The following is a 23,735-nucleotide window of genomic DNA, read 5'->3' as shown; positions in this document are numbered from 1 at the left end:
ATATTTAACCCATTAAAGTGATGACCTAGTAAGTCTAACCCACTTAAACTCGGGCCTAAAAAGAATTTGGAATTTTGGATTAAACTAATAATATTTCCAACATAATCATGATGATCCACCTACATAGAAATACAAATCAAGATTATAAGATCAAATGTATAGAAAATTAGAATAGCTAGATCTAAGATCCTTCTATTTAAAAGTGTCTCGTTTCTTTTCACTTGGCTTTTAAAACTTGTGTAGCAATGCTAAAGTTTGGTAAAAGTACGCATGTTTAGTATTTTAGTGAGAACTTAATTAATTTAATTGATAATTTTTAATCATTTTCATGATTTACCTTTAGTAAAGGGGAGGAATTTTTTTTCTTATTTTTTATAAGGGTATTTACTCATCTTTTTAATAGAGTAAATTAGAAGAAAAAGCTGATTTTAAAAAATAATTAAGGGTTTAGGTCGTTTTTCTCATATTTAGGGAAATAGGTCAATTTTAGAGAGAGAAATAGAAAACGCTTCCTGCAGGACGCATTTTCTATTTGTAAAAAATTATTTTGTGTGTGTGTGTGTTGGAAATTTGGTGAGAAGGATTTGTTTGTGTTTGTATTTGAGGTAGACATTGTGATAGTTTTAAGGTATGAATGAGTTAACGGTGATGTAATGGCACTTAGAGACCCACATATTTCGTCTGTCGTGTGGGAATGGAATCATCACCTTAAAAGTCCATTGCATTGTAACTCAGGTCCCTAGTTCACAATTGTTATATGGTCATGGGTTCAAAAATAACTAAGGCTCCCAATTGATGGTGGTTATGTAGTCACGGGTTGGAGTATAACTCGAGACCCCAATTGGCAATGGTTATGCGATCATGGGTTCAAGTTTCGTGATTTCGGAAAAGGATGTTACATATGTTTAAGATCATAATCATAGGAAAAAGCAAATGGGCTTTCTAGTATAATCAACTTTTTTTTCTCTACCTCTACCAAAGTAGTATCATTAACATCATTGTCCGAAACTTGTGACAGAGACGATGAAGAAAAAGCTAAAACTCGAGTTGGGATAGCAACTATTGTAGTTATTAATGAGTTTTTTAATCACAACAACCGCTATTGTCTCAAGTTGCATTTTTTCTTTTCTCCAACGTCAAAGCCACTCCTTCCCCTGAAAGTTTTTTACTCCCAACTTTATCACAGGTTTCGATAATAGGAAGATTAAGGACACTACATTTGGTGGAGATGGAGAAAAAGAATAAGTTGATATATTGAAAAGTCCCTTAATTTTTCCCTTTGATTATGATCTCAAACTTATATATAGGGTTTATAAATCATCCTCTTCCGGTATCATGAAACTTGAACTCGTGATCGCATAACGACCGACAACTCGGGGGGTTGAGTTATACTTCAACCCGTGATCGCATAACCACTGTCAATTAGGAGCCTTAGTTATACTTCAACCTGTGATTGTATAACCATAGCGAACTGAGAGATCAAGTTGCAATGCAATGGACTTCAAAGGTGATGGTTCTATCCCCACACAATAGATAAAATGTATGGGTCTCCGAATGTCATCGCTTTACCTTGAACTCAAACATACCTTAAAACTATCACATAGTCTCCCTCAAACATAAACAAAAATAAATCTTTCCCTCCAAAAATTTCAAAACTTAAAAAAGCAATTTAGAAGAGAATTTTTTATTTTGTAAGGGACAGTGGCCGAGAGAGTTGATGAAATAGGGGAGAGCAAAACCCCTCATTTATATATGCAACCAAGAGGAAAATTTAAAAAAAAAAACTGTGTGTGAACCAATGACTGTCCAAGATTCTCTATAACACCTCGAACCCGTATCTGTCGCTGGAACAAGGTTATGGAGTATTACCAAAATAAACAAATTAAATACTAGAGGTGTTTATGGGCCGGGCCAGGCCAGGACCAGAAAATTTTTTTGGCCCGTGTCTTAGGCCCGGGCCTGGCCGAAAATATGGGCCTGAAATTTTGTCTAGGCCCGGCCCGAGAAAAAATTCCTAAGTCCGAGCCCGGTCCGACTCATTTTTTTAATAAACACCAAAAATTTATTTTAAAAATAAAAAAATAAAAAAGTATTTTAAAAATATTTTAAAATTAAAAAATTAAAAAATCTATTTATTATATTCAGGCCGGGCCGGGCTCGGGCCAAAAAAGTGGTGCCCGAGGCTCGGCCCGTTTTCTAAACGGGCCTCATTTTTTGCCCAAACCCATATTTCGGGCATATATTTTTACCCGAACCCTCCCATATTTCGAGCGAGCCGTCGGGCCAGGCCAGGCTGCTCGACCCATGAACACCTCTATTAAATACAAACATTTCATATTATTATTTAACATTCATGTCAGATATTATTCATAAAGTCTCTTATGAGAGCTCTCGATGCCCAAAACATACATTAGAAACAAATCGGGACTAAATCGGAAACTCAAAGAATTTTTCGCGAAATTTCAAAATTTTGCAAGGTGCAGGGGTCACACGCCCGTGTGGTTCACATGGCCAAGTGACACACCCATGTCTTAGGCCGTGTGGTAATTGAAGTAGGGCACACAGTTGTGTCCTCAACCCGTGTAACTCTCTGACTTGCAATATTTTTAAGTGTAGGGGTCACACGGCCAAGCCACACGCCCGTATGTCAGGCCGTGTGATCAATTCTGAGCATTTTATTTTGAAATTTTAAGATGCAGGGGACACGCGGCCAGAACACACGCCCATGTGCTAGGCCATGTGTCATACACGGCTGAGACACACGCCCGTGTCTCTGCCCGTGTGGACAAAATAAGGCTATTTCCAAGCCATATTCCTCACCCAATTTCACATTCCACCTACATAAACACTTAAAGACATTCACCTACCAATTCAAGACATTTAAACCAAGCCAAAACCAAATCTTATGCATGATATTTCATCACATGTATTCTTATACTCAATCTTACCTAATTGATTAATTTTACATTTATGCTTACTTTATCAATTATGCTATCTCCATCCATTCATTCATATGCTTACCATCATTAATCCATTTCAATTTCACACATCAATCATGTTAAGGCCATATATATATACACATTTCAAAATATACCAAACACAAGTCATACCAATGGTTAGTTACAACCAAAATATTTAAAATGCCAACAATGGCCAAGTTAACCTATACATGCCATTATAACCAAAATCAATTTCATAATTGTACCGAAATGGGCCGGTGGAAAGTGTGAGTGATCTTCGCCAAGCTTCCAAACCAACGAGCTTCTGAGTACTATAAAACAGAGGAAATACAACTGAGTAAGCACTTAATGCTTAGTAAGTTCGTATAACGGGGAATTATCTTACCATTCATTTACTCATACAATAAATATGCATAATACATCCAAAGCAATTTGGCAATTAGCCTAACACATATAACCTCAACAAACATGTTAGTCATGTATTTCATATGAATAACAAGAACAAGGATGAGCTTATCTGATATCAAGTTTCCAAGTATTTCATGCATATACAGATAATAGTTTCATTTTGATTTCACATGTTCTCATGTCAGAATTTGTAACAGCCCAATTTTGGGCCTAGTCGGAACATTGGTTTCGGGACCACAAATTCGACGAGGAAAATTTTATTTTTTATTATATTTTTATGGTCTAAAATTTCATTGAAATATTTTGGGAAAATTTCGTTCAAAAATTTCGACGTTTGGGCACTCAATTTAGCCAAAAGGACTAAATTGTAAAAAGTGCAAAAGTTAAGTTCTACATGTTAGAAGTGTCCAATTGTTATGAAATTTTAAATTGTAGGTCCTTGAATGGTAATTAGACCATTGGTTACATTGTGGACAAAAATGGACATGAGATAAGTGAAATAGGAAATTTTTAAGTTAGGGGTATTTTGGTAATTTGGTAATTAAAATGTATTAAAAAGACAAAATAGGCCAAAAATCATCATCTTCAAGCCCTGGCCGAATTTCACAAGGGGGAAAGCCATTTCTAGGGTTTTCAAGCTTCCAAGCTCCATAGTAAGTGATTCCAAGCCCCGTTTTTAATGTTCTTTACGTTTTTGGAGTCTCGGTAACTTGATTTAGCTTATTCTAGCAATAATTTAATCTAGGATTTATATTTGGAAAAATACCCATAGGTGAAATGTGTGTTTTATGGTAGAATATAAAGCTTGAAATTATGTTAAACAAATTTTGCTAAGCGATTTTAAGTGAAAACGAGTAAAACGACATAATCGGTAAAAATACCTAATGTTCATAAGTAAGTGTTAGAGTGGGAATTTGATGTTGCCATAGAAGGGAAAAATGCTCAGCATGTCATAATACATAAGAATAAGGGATGAAGTTTAATTTCCGAGCCTAGGGGCAAAATCATAAATTTGTGAAACTTTAGGGGCAAAAATGTAATTTTTCCAAAATATGATTTTTGGACTGGATTGAATAATGTGAGTGTTAAATAAGTTAAATGTGTTATTATAAGTCAAGAAAGACAAGGAATTGACTTTGATTAGTGAAAAAGAAAAAAAATGAGAAAAAGTGAGAAATTTCCCGATTGAACATTCAGAATAAAAAAGGATACGAATGAAGTGAAAGAAATGATCACATGTGTGGCATGGACTGTGTGTAGGCCACTATGTGAAAGTGAAAGTGATGGTCACGTGTGTAGTACTATGTGCAGGCTACTACGTGTACCAGAATGATAGGTCGCATGTGTAGTACTATGTGCAGGCTACTATGTGTACGGGATAGCTTCGATCATGTGTATAGTACTATGTGCAGGCTACTACGTGTATCGGATAGTGATGGTCACATATGTAGTACTATGTGCAGGCTACTATGTGAACTGGTATCATTAATTATAAGGTGGTTGCTATATGTTAATCCCACCGGATATCATTGATTACATAGGGTGGTTGCTGTGTGCTGAATCCACCGTGTATCTGTTATTATTCTGAAGCGTTCATCGGGAAATTGTCTAAGTGAAAATACATGAGATCATGTAACAATTAAGTGTGATTGAATGATGAATATATGTGTGGAATTGAATTGAATAATGATTGAAAGTGAAAAAGTGAAATTATGAAAAAGTAAAATTAGCAACAAAACAGTTTTGGACAGTAACAATAGTGTGACTTTGAAAAACCACAAAAATGGTGGAAATTGAATTAGAGAGTGAATGAGACATGAAATGAAAGCTTAAGGAGTCTATTTTTACATAAAAGAAACAGAGCAAGCAAAATAGTTATACATTTTGAGATATTTGAATTTTAGTGAGGCAGGGTCGGATTGATTTCGGAATCCCCTATTTTGACTTTGGAAAATAATTAAAAATTTTTAAAAAATAATTGCAAGTTATAATTTATATGTTTAGAATCCTTAATGAGTTTATTTTCAAAGGAAACAAACAGAAATATCATCCAAATTCTGTACAATGAGATAATTCATTTTTAGTGAAGAGAGGTCAGAGATGTTGAGTAGTGAAACAAGGGTGACTTTAAGGAATAAACTGTACTAATTGGCTAGACCAAAAATTTTGAAAATTTTATGGTAAGAAGATATGTCAGTCTAGTTTCGGGAAAAATTAACAAAATGTAATTTGAAGCTCTGTAGCTCCGGATAAAAATAATTTAGTGACTGTAACTCGACTAGACAGCTTTGAATTTAAATATAAGTGAATAGTGAAATTATGTATAATGCTATTTAAGCATGGTTTATACATAAAGGATGTGGAATGGAGAGGAGGAGGAGGAAAATTAATTATATATATGAATGATTTGTGTATAATTGGTTATATGCTCGATTATAATCGATAAACGTTAAAATATAAAGGATGCTTACTTTTGCGTATTATTGATCATGATTTAAGCTCATATGGGAAAATAAAGTTTCATAGTATGTGAGTGTGGTATATTTGGTATATGATTTGGTATGAAGTAAGGCCATGAATGGTTTATGGATTAACTCATGTTGGTAAGTTTGATACATGAATAAATGTTGAACTCGGCCATACTTATGATGCTTACGCTATATGTTTATTTGGCTAACATGTATAGTGTACACGCTTAAGCTTTGGCCAAGTGGTTGCTGAATTATTCCACGTTAAATTTATAAGTTATGCATTGAAATGGTAAGTGCCTAGATAGGAATATGCTTGTGATCATGGAAAGGGTGGTAATGTTTAAATTATGTAAACTTACTTGAAATGGTTTATCATGTGGTTAATTCCAAAAAGAATTATGTTTAAATGTAATAGCTTGTGACTATGGTTGAATGATATGTTATTGTTTTGTGTGATATTTGTAGGAAATGGGTGTGGAAAGGAAATGAAATACTAAGTTCATACTTGAAGAATAAAATGACGAAAAAGGGGATGATGAGTTGATTTGATGTTGTTATTTAAGCTTAAGTGATGTTTTCATTGTAATACGAAGAATTTTATAAATGTGTTAATGAATAGTATAATCGATAAACGTTGAGTTAAATGGTGAATACGTATTAATATTGAACTTAACGATATTGAAGTGTACATGAATTAAATGGAAGTTTCTAGTGATATGATTTGAATTAAAAGAATTATTGTGGTATTGAAATATATATATTGGATTGAGAAATTGATTTGAATTGTGAACATGAAAGATTGTGAATTGAATAAAATGGAAATGAAGCATGGAATCACATGAGTAAGTATCGGGTCTCATAGGCCCTATTTGTTATGAATATAATATTTTGAGGATATGTTGTAAAGAATTATAAAAGCATGTTAAAAATTTGAAGAATTTAAATTTGAATGAATTTTGTAACTCGGTTTAATACGTATACATGTGTAAATGTTCTAGTAATGCCTCATACCCTATTCCGGAGTTGAATACGGGTAAGGGGTGTTACAGAATTTCACCCGTTGAATCATTTGAATTCTCGATAGATACTTGGGCAGTACACCTAAAGTGTACAATACTATAAATCTGTCAATTTATATCTAGAAGTGCTTTTATGAGCACTTAAACAGAAAGTTTTCTCTCAAGCACTATAACGGGAAGTTCATTGAGCCTTGTAGCGGGAAGCTCACAAAGAGCCTATAATGGGTAGCTCCAAAGAGCAATTAACAGGTAGCTTCAAAGTTCAATTAACGGGAAACACCGGATAGCCATATAATGGGAAGTTCACAATGAGCCTTTAATCGGAAAGCTCACCATATAACGGGACGTTCATAAGAGCTGCGGTGTGCCCATAACACATGTAGGGTCACAACCGATCGGGATGCTCCGAAGAGCATTTAACGAGAAGCTCGCAAGAACACTATAATGGGAAGCTTGAAATGGCTTGTAACAGGACGTTCTTTCGAGCTACGGTACGTTCGCAACATATGTAGGAACACTACCATTTCGGGAAACAAAACCCTATATCCATCGAATCTCATTATCCAAACGAGACTTATATATTTATCAGGGATTTTCAATTATGAAATCAATTACGTACACATATATGACATTTACACAATTTACATATTCAACACTTAATATAAGCATATAAATATACACAATTAAGTTACACAAACTTATCTCGACAATTGTTCGTGACTTGTAAACTACTAATCCGATACTTCTTCTTTTCCACGATCTAACTCCGTTTTTGATCTATCTGGATCTATACGAGTAAATTTAACATCAATTTAATACAATTTACATTCAATTCAATCCAAATCACATCTTAGGAAAAATTATCGTTTTGGCCCCTATACTTTTAATTAATGATGATTTCGTCCCTAGGCTTGAAAAAATGAAATTCATTCAATTTAGTCCTTATTCCAAGCCTAGCCAATTTTTTTACATATAACAATAATAGTCCATAAATTTTTCAAAAATCAGAAATTTTCCATGAATTTTACAACTTATCAATTTAGTCCCTAAATCACGTTTTTATCAAAATTCCCTTAACAAAAGATGTTTATCTATCAACAACCTTTCATTTTATACCATAAAACTTCAATTCAACTATATTCATCCATGGAAAAATCCTATAACTTTGATAACTTTGCAAATTAATCCCCAAAATAGCTTAATTAAGCTATTACGATCTCGGAAACATAAAAATTGCTAAAAATGGGACAAGAATTCATATCTACTTAAGCCAAGAAAGCTTGCTTGAGCTCTTTTCTCTTAGCTAGGATTTTCATAAAGAAATTGGGAAAGATGATGATAAATGATGATATTTTTGGTTATTTAATTATTTATCATATTTTCATCTTTTTCTTTCCAATTTCATCCTTTTCTTTAATTAAATTTCCATGAATGAATCATCATCCTTATCTACTAACTTCTCTTAATGGTCTATTTGTCATATAAGAACCCCAAACTTTGAATTCCATATCTATTTGATACATATAGCTACTAGAACTCAACTTTTGCATTTCATGCAATTTGGTCCTTTTCATCTAATTAAGCATCAAATCGGTAAAATTTTCTTAACGAAATTTTCATAAGATTTTCCTATCATAATTCAGACCATGAAATAATATTAAAATAATTCTATTTTAGAACTCAAATTTGGTCCCGAAATTACTGTTTCAATTTCATTAAAAACGGGCTATTACATTCTCGGGATAGGATGTCTGAAAATTATTCTGGGATTCTCGGATTCTGAAATTTTTCATGGGTTAGGATTAGGGTTGAAAATGGAAGAAAAGAAAACGCCTCCTGCAAGAGACATTTTCAACTAAGGTGACAGAAAGGACGCTAAAAGCGCGCCTTGTGAAATGCATTTTCAACTGAGGTGCCTGCCATGTAGATTGAAAGAGTGCCCTTTTATAATTTTAAAAAATTCCATTTACATTTTTTAATTCATTTGAGAAAGTGATTTTAATTTTTGTTAAAATGACATTCTAGCTTACTCTTTACCTTTTATACTATGTACACTTAACTCCTGCAATGTTTTAATTATAAAGACAATTTCGGACTTTAAAATTATCGTTTAAAGAAATTGAATTTTTAAAAGCAATATTTTACTATTATTGAAATAATTAATTAACGTCCTACAAATAATTTTACATTAATTAATACGTAATTTGTAATATATATGTAATTTTAAAAGTTTATTAGCTCTAAATGTAACGTCATTTTTATTGCAATAAACATACGATTATGAGTTATAATAATTGTTGAGGATATAATAAAGTGATTTTCAATGGGTTAAATTATATATTTATATGATATGATTACTGTTCATTAATGTGATATTGTAGATATATTTCCATGCATGTCGACACGTATCTTACTCTAGGATTAAAACGTATTTTCTAGATGTGGGTTCGCTTATATGGTGATGCGAACTTATATCATGCGATCTCATAAAAGTTTGAATTTTTATTCGTTTAAAAATTTGAAATTATGACTAAGAAAATTGCCCACAAATCCCTCTATTTCCACATTCTTTGAAAAGTTTGAATTTTTTTTATAATTTAAATACATTTTTTGAAAAGTTTTTTAAATAGTTATTTTTGCTTCTTAAACAAATTGTTTACTTTAGTCGTATGTGCACCAGCAAATAATTATACTTCTTCCAAAGGTTATTATTCCTTGGTGGTATAAAAATAAAGCTAATTAAAATATTGTGCATAAAATCACATAATATTTTATTTATTTCTATTATAAAATATTAAAATTACTTAAAAAGTTAGACCTTATTTAATAGACCATTACAAATTTAAATCAATTAAAAATTAATATTTTCAATGATTTAATTTTTTTTTATGTTTGTTTGGTAATCTAAAATAAAAACAATTTGATAGAACTTTTCTATTAAAAAAAAGTGTGGAAAATAATAAAATTGTTTATCATTTAATGGAAAATATTTTCAATTAAGTCTATTTTATTTTTTCTTTTTAATATTATATTATCCTATAAAGACTTTACGTTTAAAGTTTGATTTTTGTTTAGAATAAGGTGAAATGTTTAAAAATTAAGGATAAAATGTAGAATTTTTATTTATAATTTAAAATCTATATTTATCAAACAATCTAATTATATTCCATGATTAATTTTAAGTAATACATCAAACAATTTTATAATATAAATTCAATAGTTAATTTTTCAACACTTATTTTTTCAGTACTTAATTTTTTGGTTTATCAAAGAACACCTTATTTAATCTTTATCAATACTTTAAAATATTTTTCAGTTAAATATATTTAAAATATTAAATTAAATTAATTTCAAAAACATATCTACATTAAAAGTATGTGTTTAAAAAATTTAAAATTTTAAAATTATTCACAAAAAAAAATAAGAATTTAAAAATTTTTAACAAACATATTTTAAAACAAATTTGTTAAAACAACTTCAACTTTTTATTTTTAAAATTTTATATATATATATATTAAAAACGGTGTAAGATATGTTAAAACATATTACAATTTGTTAATTACAAAATTTATAGAAATTTAAAAATATTACCAATTATAATTATAATATTACATTTTCAAAATTTTTAAAAACTATTTATATTGATAAATCTAGTTTTAATAAAAAAATATTTTTTTCCAAAACTGGTTTAAATTTAAAAACCTATATAAAAATATTTAAAACATAATAAAAATAATTATATTGTGTATTAAATATAATCATTTTATTGCTTTATTTAAAAATATTATAAATTTATAAAAAAGAGTAAGAAACTTATAATAAAATTGTTACAAAATTATTATAAATTTTACTTTAAAATTTTTAAAAACTATAATTTATATACCTTTGAATGAATTTTAATTGATATATACACAATCATACATTAGATCAGGGCTCATTAATCTGTGCGCCATGATATCTCCAATAACATTCCGCCACGTTTCCATCTTTGTTTCCCACGCTAAACCGTCTTAAGGCACATTTCCAGGCCGTCGATCCAAATAATTAATCCAACAGCCACAAGAACGCCACACCATCAATCCCCGTCTCTCTAAATCTTCCAATCAAACTCTACCATTTTCTCCTATATATTCATTTCCGCTTCCTTGTCAAAACCACAGCAGTCAACCAGCAGAAAATCGCGCAAAATTTATCGTCTTCCACTCAAAACAAACCAGAAGAGAATCTACCATGGCGCCCAAAGCCGAGAAGAAGCCTGCTGAGAAGAAGCCGGCCGAGGAGAAAAAGACTACCGTCGCTGAGAAATCCCTTGCCGAGAAGAAGCCGAAGGCCGGTAAGAAGCTTCCCAAAGAAGGCGGCGCGGCCGGAGACAAGAAGAAGAAGAAGGCCAAGAAGAGCGTGGAGACCTACAAGATCTACATCTTCAAGGTCCTTAAGCAAGTCCATCCTGATATCGGGATCTCAAGCAAGGCTATGGGGATCATGAACAGTTTCATCAACGATATCTTCGAGAAGCTTGCTCAGGAGGCTTCTAGACTCGCGAGGTACAACAAGAAGCCAACGATTACTTCCAGGGAAATCCAGACCGCAGTTAGGCTTGTACTTCCCGGAGAGCTCGCCAAACACGCCGTCTCTGAAGGTACTAAGGCGGTTACCAAGTTTACTAGCTCTTGAAATTTGACCTTAGGGTTTTTTTTCTCTCTGTAATTTGGCGGAATTCGATAAATTTAGGATTAGGGTTTTATGGAATCTTAAATTGTTGTTGTTACCCTTGTGTTGGTTGATGTGGTTTTGTTGTAATTACAAGTTGCTAATGGAATTTGGAGTAAATCTCTTCGCTTAAATGTTATAATAATTCGCGTGTCTGTCCCTTTCGAAGATGGTGATAAATGACTACACCAGTTGGAATAAGTAAACGATTGTTCATAGATCACAGTTGCATAAAGTGGGGTGCATTGTATCTGCCATTTTTACAGATCCACAAGCGAATCAATGCTTTGATAATGATTGTGAAGTGGGCTATGTAATGCGGCACTGTCTTATCTTTTAGATTTGTTATTTTGATTTGAGTTAGTGATACTATTTAATTAGATAATAATTTAAGTTTTATTTGGATGAATGATGATTTTTTCATGGGATTAAAAACAACAATGACAGTGAGAAGGACTATGATTGAGATTAAAATGTATTTAGATTCAAACTTATAATGATGAGAGGAGAATAAAAAAATGATAAATAAAAATATTAAATTAAATATATAATAAACAATTGTATTTCATATTAAATAATAATTTTAATTTATTATATTTGTACCTTTTTATCAGTCAATGTCTACTTAATTATGATTAAGTCAATTTTATTTAATAAAGTTTATTATACAGTCAAAGTGTAAGGCTTCCTTTGGAAGCAATTGGTTCCCAGTGTGTTGATTTTTTTAGGTTAAAAAAAATTGCAATTGAAATGTTAGTAAACGAAAGGTTGTTTGGAAAGCATTCTTTAGTACGTTGAAAATGCATTTCACCTCACTGGAGGTTTAATTTTAGACTGGAGCCTTTTGCTCTAGAAAAAATTTAGCAACTTCAGTTGCTTTTTTTTCTCTTTTACCCATATATTCTTCAGTTGCATTCTTCAGGCTTTTCTGATGTTTGGTTACCCTTCTTCTTTCCTTTCTCCTTCCCCTTTCTCTTGGGTTGCAAATCAGTTTGGTCAAGAACCTCTTTCGGTTCCTCCTTCATCCAGGTAAGGCTCCTTCTCCTTCTTTCGTTCTTCTTCATTCCTTTTTCTGATCGTTGAAATCAAGGAGAAATTTGAAGACCTACATGCTCTAATCAGGTATTCCATTTCAAACTAATAGCTTTTATTTACATAAAATATCATTATCTAAATTATGTGAAAAAATATTTAATAAATATAATTATCGAAAGTTTAAATAAAAATAATTTTTTTATTAAAATGGTAAAGATAGATATCTAAATTTCATTGTCATTGGTTCAAATATTTTATTACATTTAAATTTTTATATTTTTGAGAATATGATTGAATTTCTATAGATTTTATATGGAAAGTATAAATCTACAAATATTTTTATAATAATATAATTTATTTTGTACATAAAAACATATTTTTAGTAATAATTCATAGCAAAGTTAATAGATAACATTTATTTACATAAAGTTATTTAAAAAGCAAAAAGTAAAAGAAAACAAAATATGGTTATTAATGATATTAGTTTTCAAGGTTGGAACATTAATGTCAAGTTTGAATCTTGTTCTATGTAAATTAGATTGATAGTTAAACTAATTAGACAATTAATTTTCGATTTGTCCGTATCCAAAATACAACTAAGAATTTCACTCAATCTAAAATAATTAGTATATAACAATTATCTTATTTAGAGTGATTAAATAAAAAAAATTAGAGTGACTAAAATAGGATAAATCCTAATTTAGAATGACCATTTATGCAATTTACTCAAAATTAATTTAACTAACAAGTTTACTAATTGAAGCTTAACTAAGTTAGCGGAGGACAAAAATTTAAAAACATTTAGTGAATATGCATATTTTTCATCAAACCTTTGGAGACAAATTATAGAGGGTAAGAGGATTTTTTATGATTATCCGATACTCCTTCCAAAGTTTTAATCTGGTTCTCAAATTATGTCCTTTTTTCTGTTTTAGTACATAAACTTGTTTGCCCAAAATAGGTGATACCTAATCAATGAAAATGCTTCATGTGTCTGATTTTTTTCTTATGACATTGATAATGTGATCGTTGACTGTTGACTATTCACCGTTGAAGGTTTTAATGCATATTTAACAGTTTTAGAACATAAGGTTCTTTTTTTCTTTTTTGAAATGTTTTTATTTTACATAATATTTTATTTTATATAACTTATATATTATACTTTTTTATTTTTAGAATTTAATAAAATTTTATGCTGGTATAAAATGTTTATTTCTAGATAATATATATAATGTCTAATTTTGAATTAGCTAATGGGGTCTTGATTGTAATGAAAAAGTTCAAGTTTTGGACATCCATCGCTTAAGTTTCAATTACATAATTTGTATTTCATGTCTAGATTTTTTCTATATATATATTGAGATATTCTATATATTTATTTTAATTAATTAATTTAAGTCTAATTTGAATGGTTGATGTAATCATAAATTCAATTGATTAATCGAATATTAGTTGAATTAAAATATTAATTAATTTTGCTTTAATTTTTTTAAAATATTGATTCTAAATTATTCATCAAAAATCAACCATTACGATTCACAAATAAAAAAAAAAGTCATTAATGAACTATCAAAGCCGATTTAGGATCAACTCTAGAACGATTTTTTTTTTTGGCTTGGATCCCCATTTATTTAAAAAAAAAATTTAAAACTCCACTCCAATTCGACATATCTTTAAATATTACATAATTTTATGTCATACCAAAAATTAAAGGACTAAAAGAAATATGTATTATAAAATTTTATAAAATAAAAATAAAAATTCTATCACACGTGTATGCCTGTGAAAATAATGTATTTAGAACATAAATATGTATTTAAAAATAGCATACAATAACCAATGAAATATGTGATTTGAAACTAATTAATAAAAACACATGATATATGTACGGTATTAAAATAAAAAAATAGACAAAATTGTAAGTTAAATATATAAATACGTTAAATTAATAATACTAAATGAATGTATTAGTCCTAAGTTGCTTTCGAGTTAATTTGTAACACCAACTGAGGTAATAAATTGTACATAATAAAATTAAAATAAATCTTTAATTGAGTGGTAAATTTAAGATATTACTAATACAATTTGTGTGGGTTCAAATCCCATAATATACATATTGTTGCCAATGCAGAAGAACGTGGGTTCAAGTCCGTAGAAGCGCATTATTCTCCTATTTATGGATTGGGGTAAGGCTATAGGTAGTTTTAAGAAATGTGTCAAAAAGAGCATATATGATCTTTGTTAAAAAAATAAAAGACAATTTAAAATCCAAGTAAAATTACAAATGAGAAATGATGGGTTTTGAACTTAAGATTTAATTTTGCCATTTTAACTAAAAGTTTGTCTAATATATATATACTTAGACCTTGTTTGATAAACTATTAAAAATTTAAATCCATTGAAAATTAATTTTTTACACATGTTTGATAATTCAAAATAAAAACAATCTCATAGAATTTTTCTATAAAAAATGTGAACCATTATAAGTAAATAAGAACTATTTAGCATTTAATGGATAATATTTTCAATTAATTTATTTTTATTTTATTTATTTTAATATTATATTATCTAATAAAAACTTTACGTTTAAAATTTAACTTTTGTTTAAAATAAGATAAAATGTTTAAAAATTTAGGATAAAATACGAGATAATTTTTTATAATTTAAAACCTATATTTATTAAAAAGAATATAATTAATTTTAAGTAATATATCAAACAGATTTTGTAACTTAAATTGAACACTTAATTTTTCAATTTATCAAACAACATCTGACCTTAATTTAATTGATTATCAACTCAGGCTAATTCTTCTTTTCAAGAAAAAAAATGGTAAAAGTATTTAGTAGGTCCCTTTATTCTAGAGATTGAATCAAATTAGTCCCTCTGTTATTAAATGGATCAATTTAGTCCTTATCTTATTAAAAAGAATCAACTAATTAAGGCCACATTGTAACACAATTAACATTTACTGTATAAAAAATATTTTGAAATTTATTTATTTCATTCGCAATTCAATTCTAAACAATAAATAGCTTTATTTCAATTTGGTTTTAGTTTATTCTTTTTAATAATATAAGGACTAAATCAATCAATTTAATAATAGATAGACTAATTTGATCAAAATTTTATAATAGGGGGATCTCTCACCAATGGCTGGGTGTATTTTGATGTGGTGTGTCACTACCTCACATGATAAGAAGTTAATTAAACGTGCTCCCAAGTCTCATTCCCCTCTCAAAATCTGTAACAGCAAAAGAAGCCCAAATCATCATCTCATCACGTTCTCTTCCGAACTAAAAAACAAGAAACCAAGCAAACATGTTCCCTTCTCTAAACTCAATACGCCGGCAAATCACGGCCCGATGGCCTCAAATACTCCACGCTCTAACATGGACAGCACTGTTGGCGTCAGTGGTAAGCATCGCATCGTTTGCTTCGGAGATGGCCTTTGTTTCAGCAATATCTCCGACATCCCCCTTCTCTAAATCCTGCGACGTTGAAGGGCTCGTCAGGATTCCTTTAGACTTCCAAAGAGATAAAATTTGCTTGCCTGCTCATTTGGTGAAGCGATCCAAGGTGGACTTTTTCGTGCCCACCGTCTTCGCTGGCCTCGTCGTTGCTGGTTCCGCTTGTGTGGTTCGATCTCTGGGACTGTGGGACAGTGATTGAGATTGGTTAATCATTAGCAGACTAGTAACTTTTTTTCTGATTATATCTACAGGGGTTTCATTGCATCCCCAACAAAAACTGTGAAAATATAAATACTTTATCAAGGACTTGTTATGTCTACGAGGGTTGAGGATCACGTTTTTTCTTTTTCTTTTTTTTCATTTGCTTCAATTTTAATTAATTTTTGCAATGAATTTCTGAAATGGTTTAATTTCATTTCAGTCCTTGTATGTTTTTGAAAATTGTGATCTAATCCTTAATTTGACATAATTCAATCTTCTATTTTTATAATATTATTAGTAAATCTAAATTGTTCGTTTTACCATCAATGGAAATTCATTCTTTAAAATTTTTAACTACTACTCCTAACAATCATATCTCCAAATTTGAAACCAAGTTATTTTTCTAAACCCTCATTGATAGCCGACATCAATTAAGAAAAATTGAAAAATGATTGTATGGAACAATTACACGATATCAATATATTTCATTTCCATTTGAATTAAAATCATAAAATAAGTCAACTATTCATTTGATAATTAAATGATAAAAAATTAATTTAGCAATTCATTGATAAATAAATTAATGGATAATTGATTTTTTTAATATAAATGTGATGATGTGATAAGATTTAAATGAAAATTTTATATTTTAATCTAGCATAATTGTTCCATACAATCATTTACCATGAATTAAGTGATATTGTTTTTTTTACAATAAGAGCAAGTGAAAATCTCAAGATTGTTGAAACTGGAATGGACTGATTGATCAGTTTGACTAAGAATTTATTGGTACATTTAGGGGTGAGCATTCGATCGAATCGAATCGAATATTTTCGAGTTAATCGAGTTTTCGAATCTCATTTTATCATCCTAACTTTATTTGAAGTTTTCTCGAATCGAGTCGAGTGAGATGGAATTCGAATCGAATCGAATCAAATATATTTGTTCGAGTTAAATTTTAAAAAATAATTTTGGGTCCTTGTAACCATTGTCACCCATCGTAATAAAATTTGTCCACCTTAATCAAAATTTTTATTAACTTTCACCACTTCATAATTTATTTATTAATTTTTTATATATTGGTTAGCTTCTTTGCTTGCTTAATTGTTTCAATTATCTTCGGATTCTTGTCACTATGTATTTTAAATTAAAAAATATATTAAATGTAAAAATATGATTTTTTAATAAAAGTTATTTTAAAAATAAAATGTGAAATTGATACCAATATAAAATTTTAACACAAATATTTTATGGCATAATTAATAATTCAATTTTAATATAAATATTCAATATGACTAAACAATTCAATAATATAAATAATATAAAATGTGAAATTTAATTTAGTAATATAAATAGTAGATATAAATAAAATTATTACTATTTATGTTTAGTGATTTTTTTGGGATAATTTTGATTTTTTATTTGAGAGTAAAGGGTGAGAAGTAAAAGTTTAGGGGAAAAATAAAAAAGTTTTGGGAATAAAAGTTTGAGGGAAAGTAAATAGGGGGGAGTAAAATTTTGGAGGGAAAATATTTAAAAAAAATTGGAGGGTGGAGGGTTTGGGATAGATGAGAGGTGAGATGGGAAGGGAATAAAAGTTTTAGGGGAAAAGTGGGGGAGTAAAAATTTTGGGGGGAAATAAAAGGTTTTGAGAGTTTTTGGGAGTAAAATTTTGAGAAAAAATAAATGGGAGAGTAAAATTTTGGTGGGAAATGGATTTTGGGTAGATTAGGGGGTTGGGAGGGGAGGGGAGTAAAAGTTTTGGGGGGAAAGTGAAAAGGAGTAAAAGTTTTGAGGGAAAAGTAAAAAGGTTTGGGAGTTTGGGGTAAAAATTTAAAATATTATAGTTTGATATTCGAATTATTCGAGTTATTCGAATTCGAAAACTCAACTCGATTCGAACTCGAAATTCGAAAAAAAATTCGAGTTGATTCGAATAACTCGATTCGTTTAACTCGAAATTCGATTTTTTTTTCGATTTTTTTGAGTCGAATCGAGTTTTGTTCACCTCTAGGTATATTAGTTAAGAGCAAAGTAAAAATCTAATTGATTTACGAACCAGTTGAATCAGATTTTTATAAATTTTAATAAATTTTATGATTTTTATTTTTATGTATTTTTAATAATTTATTTAATTTGAACTGAGACACTGATTGCTTGATTTGTTTTACTACTAATTTGATTTCAAAAATATTAAAAATCTTGGTAAAATATATTTAATTACTGATAAATTTACATCACAATCGAATATTTAATACCATTTTAAAATAAATTAAATTCCATATCATCATTTTAGAAACAAATAATGAATTTATCAAATTCAACCTACCATAATATTATGGAATTAAACCATAATTAAACGCTTATGTAATGCTTTACTTTGGAAATTTGGATGCGTCGGTGTAAGAAATACAAAGCGAAAAAGGAAATTAAAAAGAAAAAAAAAACTAAGATGGCGTCGCCCGGACTCGAACCGGAGACCTTCAGTGTGTTAGACTGACGTGATAACCAACTACACCACGACACCGTATTGACACTTTTCTTGAATAGATTTTTCAATTGATTAAAAAGTTTAGCTCCACTGCTTTTCTTCGTTAATTTTCACTGGGTCTCTTTTGATTAATAAGTTTTCCGTCTCTCTTTCCCACTCTGTACTTCAATTTTAATTCAAAAAAGTTTTTTACACTCCAACTTGACTCGTCCTGTGATATTGCATAATTTTAAAAAATTAAAAAAATACATATTACAAAAGAAAAACTTATAAAAAATAAATATATTTAATTGAAATATTTGAAATAATGGTTAAAATATTTTTTTAATTTAAATCATATTCATAAAGTGAATATGTTAATAAGGCATACATTAAACATCATCACCAATCATCAATGAAGGAGATCAAACCAAGATATTTAAGAATCAACACAAAGGTTCTAGCTATCTCTTCCTAACATAATATCAATAATTAATTTTTATTAATTGAGCACATATCCAATATGTCATGTCAGTAAAAATATGTCTTGTAGAAATCATTTTTATTAAAATTTGATAATCTAGCTCATTTGGTCAGATGGTTAAATATTAGTGCTTTTGTACTTGAGTCCCGAGTTTAATTCCTCTCCTGCTTATATTTGTATTTTTTATCTCATGTTTTTTAAGTTTTTAATTTTTAATTAATATTTTTAACACATTAGCTCTTCTGGTTAGATAGTTAGATAATTGTGATTTCATCTTTCAGTCTTAGGTTTAATTCCTCTTATAAACATTTTGTAACACCCCTAACCCGTCTCCATTGCCGGATTAAGGTTATGGAGCATTACAGTACAATTCAGAACATTTAACTTCAAATAGAAATTATTATTTAGATTAATTACTAACATTTAAACACACATAACATTTATAGCACAAATATACCTACAGGCCTTAAATTGAGCTTACGAGACCCTAAAAATAGTTTGGAAGCAATTCAAGATCAATTTGAAATAAAACAAAAAATTTTAGTAAAATACGAAAATTTTGAAAATAAGGGTCACACGGCCATGTGACAATGCCCAGACCGTGTGTGCATTCGATATTGGGTCACACGATCGTGTCGTAGGCCGTGTACTCCTATTTGTACCTTCAAATTCAAGTTTACCAAAACATGCTTACTTGGACATCAAGCAACCCAATTTCCATAAATTAAACCTACTCAAGACACAATTAAAAAAAAAGCTCAAAACATGTCAAAACATCCATCTTAAGTGCCTAACCAATGTGCCCTCATTGACACCGCAATTCAATAACCAACCCAAAGTCACATTTCAAGTCAAAGTGATTGCATTCAAAATACTCAAACGCCTTTAATAACTCTTACCAAAACCACCATTACTTTCAATCCATAATGCAAATTACCACATTCAAACATTTTCATAAGACTTATACCAAATATACCAAACATTCCTCAAAACATAAATATACCAAACCAAAAACATATTCACATGTTCTAAAATCCATCCAAAGACAAACATCATTCAAGTTTAACAAACTTCACAACTAACAAGTAGCCAACATAATTACAATCACCTATTACATACCATTTATAACCTTATACCAAAGTAATCAAAAACTACAACAGTGATGATTGGATAGTGTGATTGTGCTCTGACAAAATTCTAACTGATCGAGATTTCCGATGATCTACAAAGAAAGAAAACAACGAAGGTAAGCAAATCAATGCTTAGTAAGCTTGTATATAACTGAAACTAAACTTACCGAATTTGAATAATTTTGTACATTTCATGCATAACCTCATTAACAAGCTTATGAATTCATTTATTTCCTATACACACAACAAAGCTCACAAATTAGTGAGTTCACATATATACATGAAACTTGAGCATGCTATAGCAAAAACATCTAGATAACATATTATCCAATCAATTCATTAAACTCGTATTCAAGTGGTAAATCACATTCCATTTTATTATACCATGTTCAATTTCTTTTTTCAGTGATTGATTCCATCTAGCTAATGCATATATTCTTTTCATTTTTCACAAATAAGAACTTAAAACATATCATATCATATAATGCTCATAAATAACAAGTGCAATTCAATTATCCTTCTCAATCTTTAATATGTGACACATTCCATTCAAAGCTTGATACCATATAACTATTTCATAATTATTCCTTACATAAGTCAATTTACACATATAGCTATTTCAATTACTGCCTTATGCCAACATGATTCAACAATTTCCAAGTCATTAAACAATTAAACATACAGATATTCAGAATTCGTAATATGCTTATTCCAATAAAATAGTTTCGTATCAAATAACCCTTATTTTTCCGATGGATCTTTGTAAAAGTATTCAATACATAAGTCCAGAAATAGTTAATGCTCATAAGAGCTAATTAGATACAAAATAAATGTATCATGTTACCTGTCCGGGCTAAACCAATGACAACATAGATAAACTAGCTTGGCCAAAGCTAGGTAGACCTGTAAAACGACAACGGATTACCAGTCCAAGCTAAATCCGAGTCTGCAATACGTGCAGTTACTCGGTCCAGATCAGAAATTCAAACAAAAATCTCATGTATGAAACTTTTACTCGATCCATCGAAATCGTTCCAAAGATTTATTTTATTACACATAGATTAATTTGATTTCAACAAAAAATATATATGTGTCAATAACCACAATTAATATTGAATTATAATTAAGGATATCAATATGAACTTACCTAAACTGATTTTGCAGCAAACATGACTCCAAGGACTCATCAACAAATTTTCCTTTTCTGCTTTTGTCTATCGATTGATCTGTTTCTTAATGTATATGTAATAATTTAATTCAATTATTCAATTCATTTACTTCTAAAACACTTAATTTCATACATATAACAATTTATCCATATTTTACACTTTTACCGTAAACTTTTAAATTTTATTCAATTCAGTCCCTAAACTCGAAACTTTAAATTTAATCTAATTAAACTCAAATCATGCTGACCAAATTTTCCATAGTCCTTATACAGCCCATATTTAATACATTTTCACAGGAATTTCATATAATTTTACTATTTTAACAACTTAATCCCTAAATACAAAATTTACTTAATCAAATAATCTTTAAACAGATCATAGTTTCCAAATCTAACAATTTCTATCAAAACATATAAGATTCATCAATGACAAGTTTTAAAATCTTTAACAGTTTTGAAAACGAAGGTACGAGTCAGTTGAACCTAATTGCAATGATCTCAAAAACATAAAATTTACAAAAAGCGGGTAACAATTACACTTACATGCAAAGGGGCCGATTATTGAAGAACTTTACTCTTCCATTTTTCTCCTCCAATGGCGTTCGTATGGTGGAGGAAGCTGAGAATGAATTCTCATTCTCTTTCCTTGCACTTTAGTTACTTTATTTTATTTAATAATTAACAAAACAAAAATCGTCCACTAAAATGAATCATGGACTTCTTGCAACATAAGACCTTCCAATAATGATTTTATGGCTATTAAGCCTAAATAATCTAATAGCGATTAATTTTTATAACTTTTACGATTTAATCTTTTTCAATTAATTAACTATCCAACCATTAAAATTTCTGAACTGAACCTTCACGTACAAAAATAATAACTCTGTAATTATTTAATAAAAATATCAATGAGTTCGGTTTATAGAAACAATGTTCCTATATCTCATTTTGTAAAATTACTTGACTTTAAGGGCATAACACTTGAACCTAATTATTCGTTCAATTAACAAAAATCATTAAATCAAAATTAAACGTAATTCTATATTTAACTCATAAATATTAAATAATAATATTTACGAACTCATTCGTCGGATTTGTGATCCCGAAACCATCGTTTCCGATACCACTAAAAAACGTGTTGTTACATGTTTAATATATATTTTATTTCATGTTGTTTAAATTTTTTTTAATGAATAACTCTTTTATTTATGAAATCTAATAATCATTTCAAATATAATTATTTTTAGTAATTATAATTTTTATATGTATAATATTTATTTTTCAATCCATATCATGAGTGTAGTAAATTTTAGTATTATATATTTTTATACGTGTATTTTAAATAGTTATCTGAAATATTTCACATATAAATATAATGATATTTGAAATAATTAATTGAAATATTTCACATATAAAAATAATTAAATATTATACCCACAATGTAGATTAAAAGACAATGATATTTGAAATATTTTACTTATTTCTATTAAAAACTATTTTACATATTTGAAATAATAATGATATTTCAAATAATTATTTGATTTTATTATATTAGAAATAATCATACCCACAATATAAGTGGACAAAATAAGTATTTGACATATAAATATTATATATAAAGAAAAATATATCAAAAGAATTTGTTGATATTTTTAAGAAATAATTACATCATTATTATTTGATTTTATAAATAAAAAAATTATTAATTAAAAATAAAAAAAATAAAAAAATATATTTATTAATTATAAATATTATATTTAAAAATAAAAAAGCTTTAAACTACATGAAATAAAAATTGCTTATAAGAGAAATCAAACTTGGAACTTAAAAAGATGAAATCACAATTATCTAATCATCTAACCAAAAGAGCTAACATGTTAAAAATATTAATTAAGAATAATAAAAAAATGCTAGAAACAATATGAAATAAAAAATACAAATTTGAGTAAGAGAAGAATCAAACTTGAGACTGAAGGACAAAAATATTAATATTTAATCATTTATCAAAAAGAACTAATTTATCAATTTTAAGTGAAACCGCACCTTATAGTACGCATTTTCAATTTTCTCTCTAAAAAACCTACCTATTCTCTTAGATAAAAAAAACCCTAAAATCATAAATATTAAAAAAATATATATGTATAATGTTTTTTCTTTTGGGTCAGTAAATACAACGCCAAATGGGAAATGAAAAATAGAAAAGAAAAG

General features: G+C 28.9%; 1 protein-coding gene and 1 non-coding gene across 2 annotated transcripts; one reads left to right on the top strand and one right to left on the bottom strand.

Annotated features, from left to right (window-relative positions):
* Positions 1–10,987: 10,987 nt before the first annotated feature.
* Positions 10,988–11,702, top strand: LOC107950272 (probable histone H2B.1). The gene has a single exon (XM_016885083.2). It carries the CDS (start codon positions 11,089–11,091, stop codon positions 11,530–11,532), a length of 444 nt encoding a protein of 147 aa, XP_016740572.1. The 5' UTR covers positions 10,988–11,088; the 3' UTR covers positions 11,533–11,702.
* Positions 11,703–18,728: 7,026 nt separating this feature from the next.
* TRNAV-AAC (transfer RNA valine (anticodon AAC)) lies at positions 18,729–18,802 on the bottom strand. Its single transcript has one exon. It is a non-coding gene; the product is annotated as a tRNA-Val (tRNA).
* Positions 18,803–23,735: the final 4,933 nt, after the last annotated feature.

Source organism: Gossypium hirsutum, chromosome D03 (genome assembly GCF_007990345.1).
Source record: "Gossypium hirsutum isolate 1008001.06 chromosome D03, Gossypium_hirsutum_v2.1, whole genome shotgun sequence".
Classification (NCBI taxonomy): Eukaryota; Viridiplantae; Streptophyta; class Magnoliopsida; order Malvales; family Malvaceae; genus Gossypium; species Gossypium hirsutum.
This window is presented reverse-complemented; position numbering and strand designations above follow the sequence as displayed.

Bases quoted from the DNA above. Each gene is read 5' to 3' on its own strand.
- LOC107950272 (XM_016885083.2), top strand. From the start codon at position 11,089: ATGGCGCCCAAAGCCGAGAAGAAGCCTGCTGAGAAGAAGCCGGCCGAG.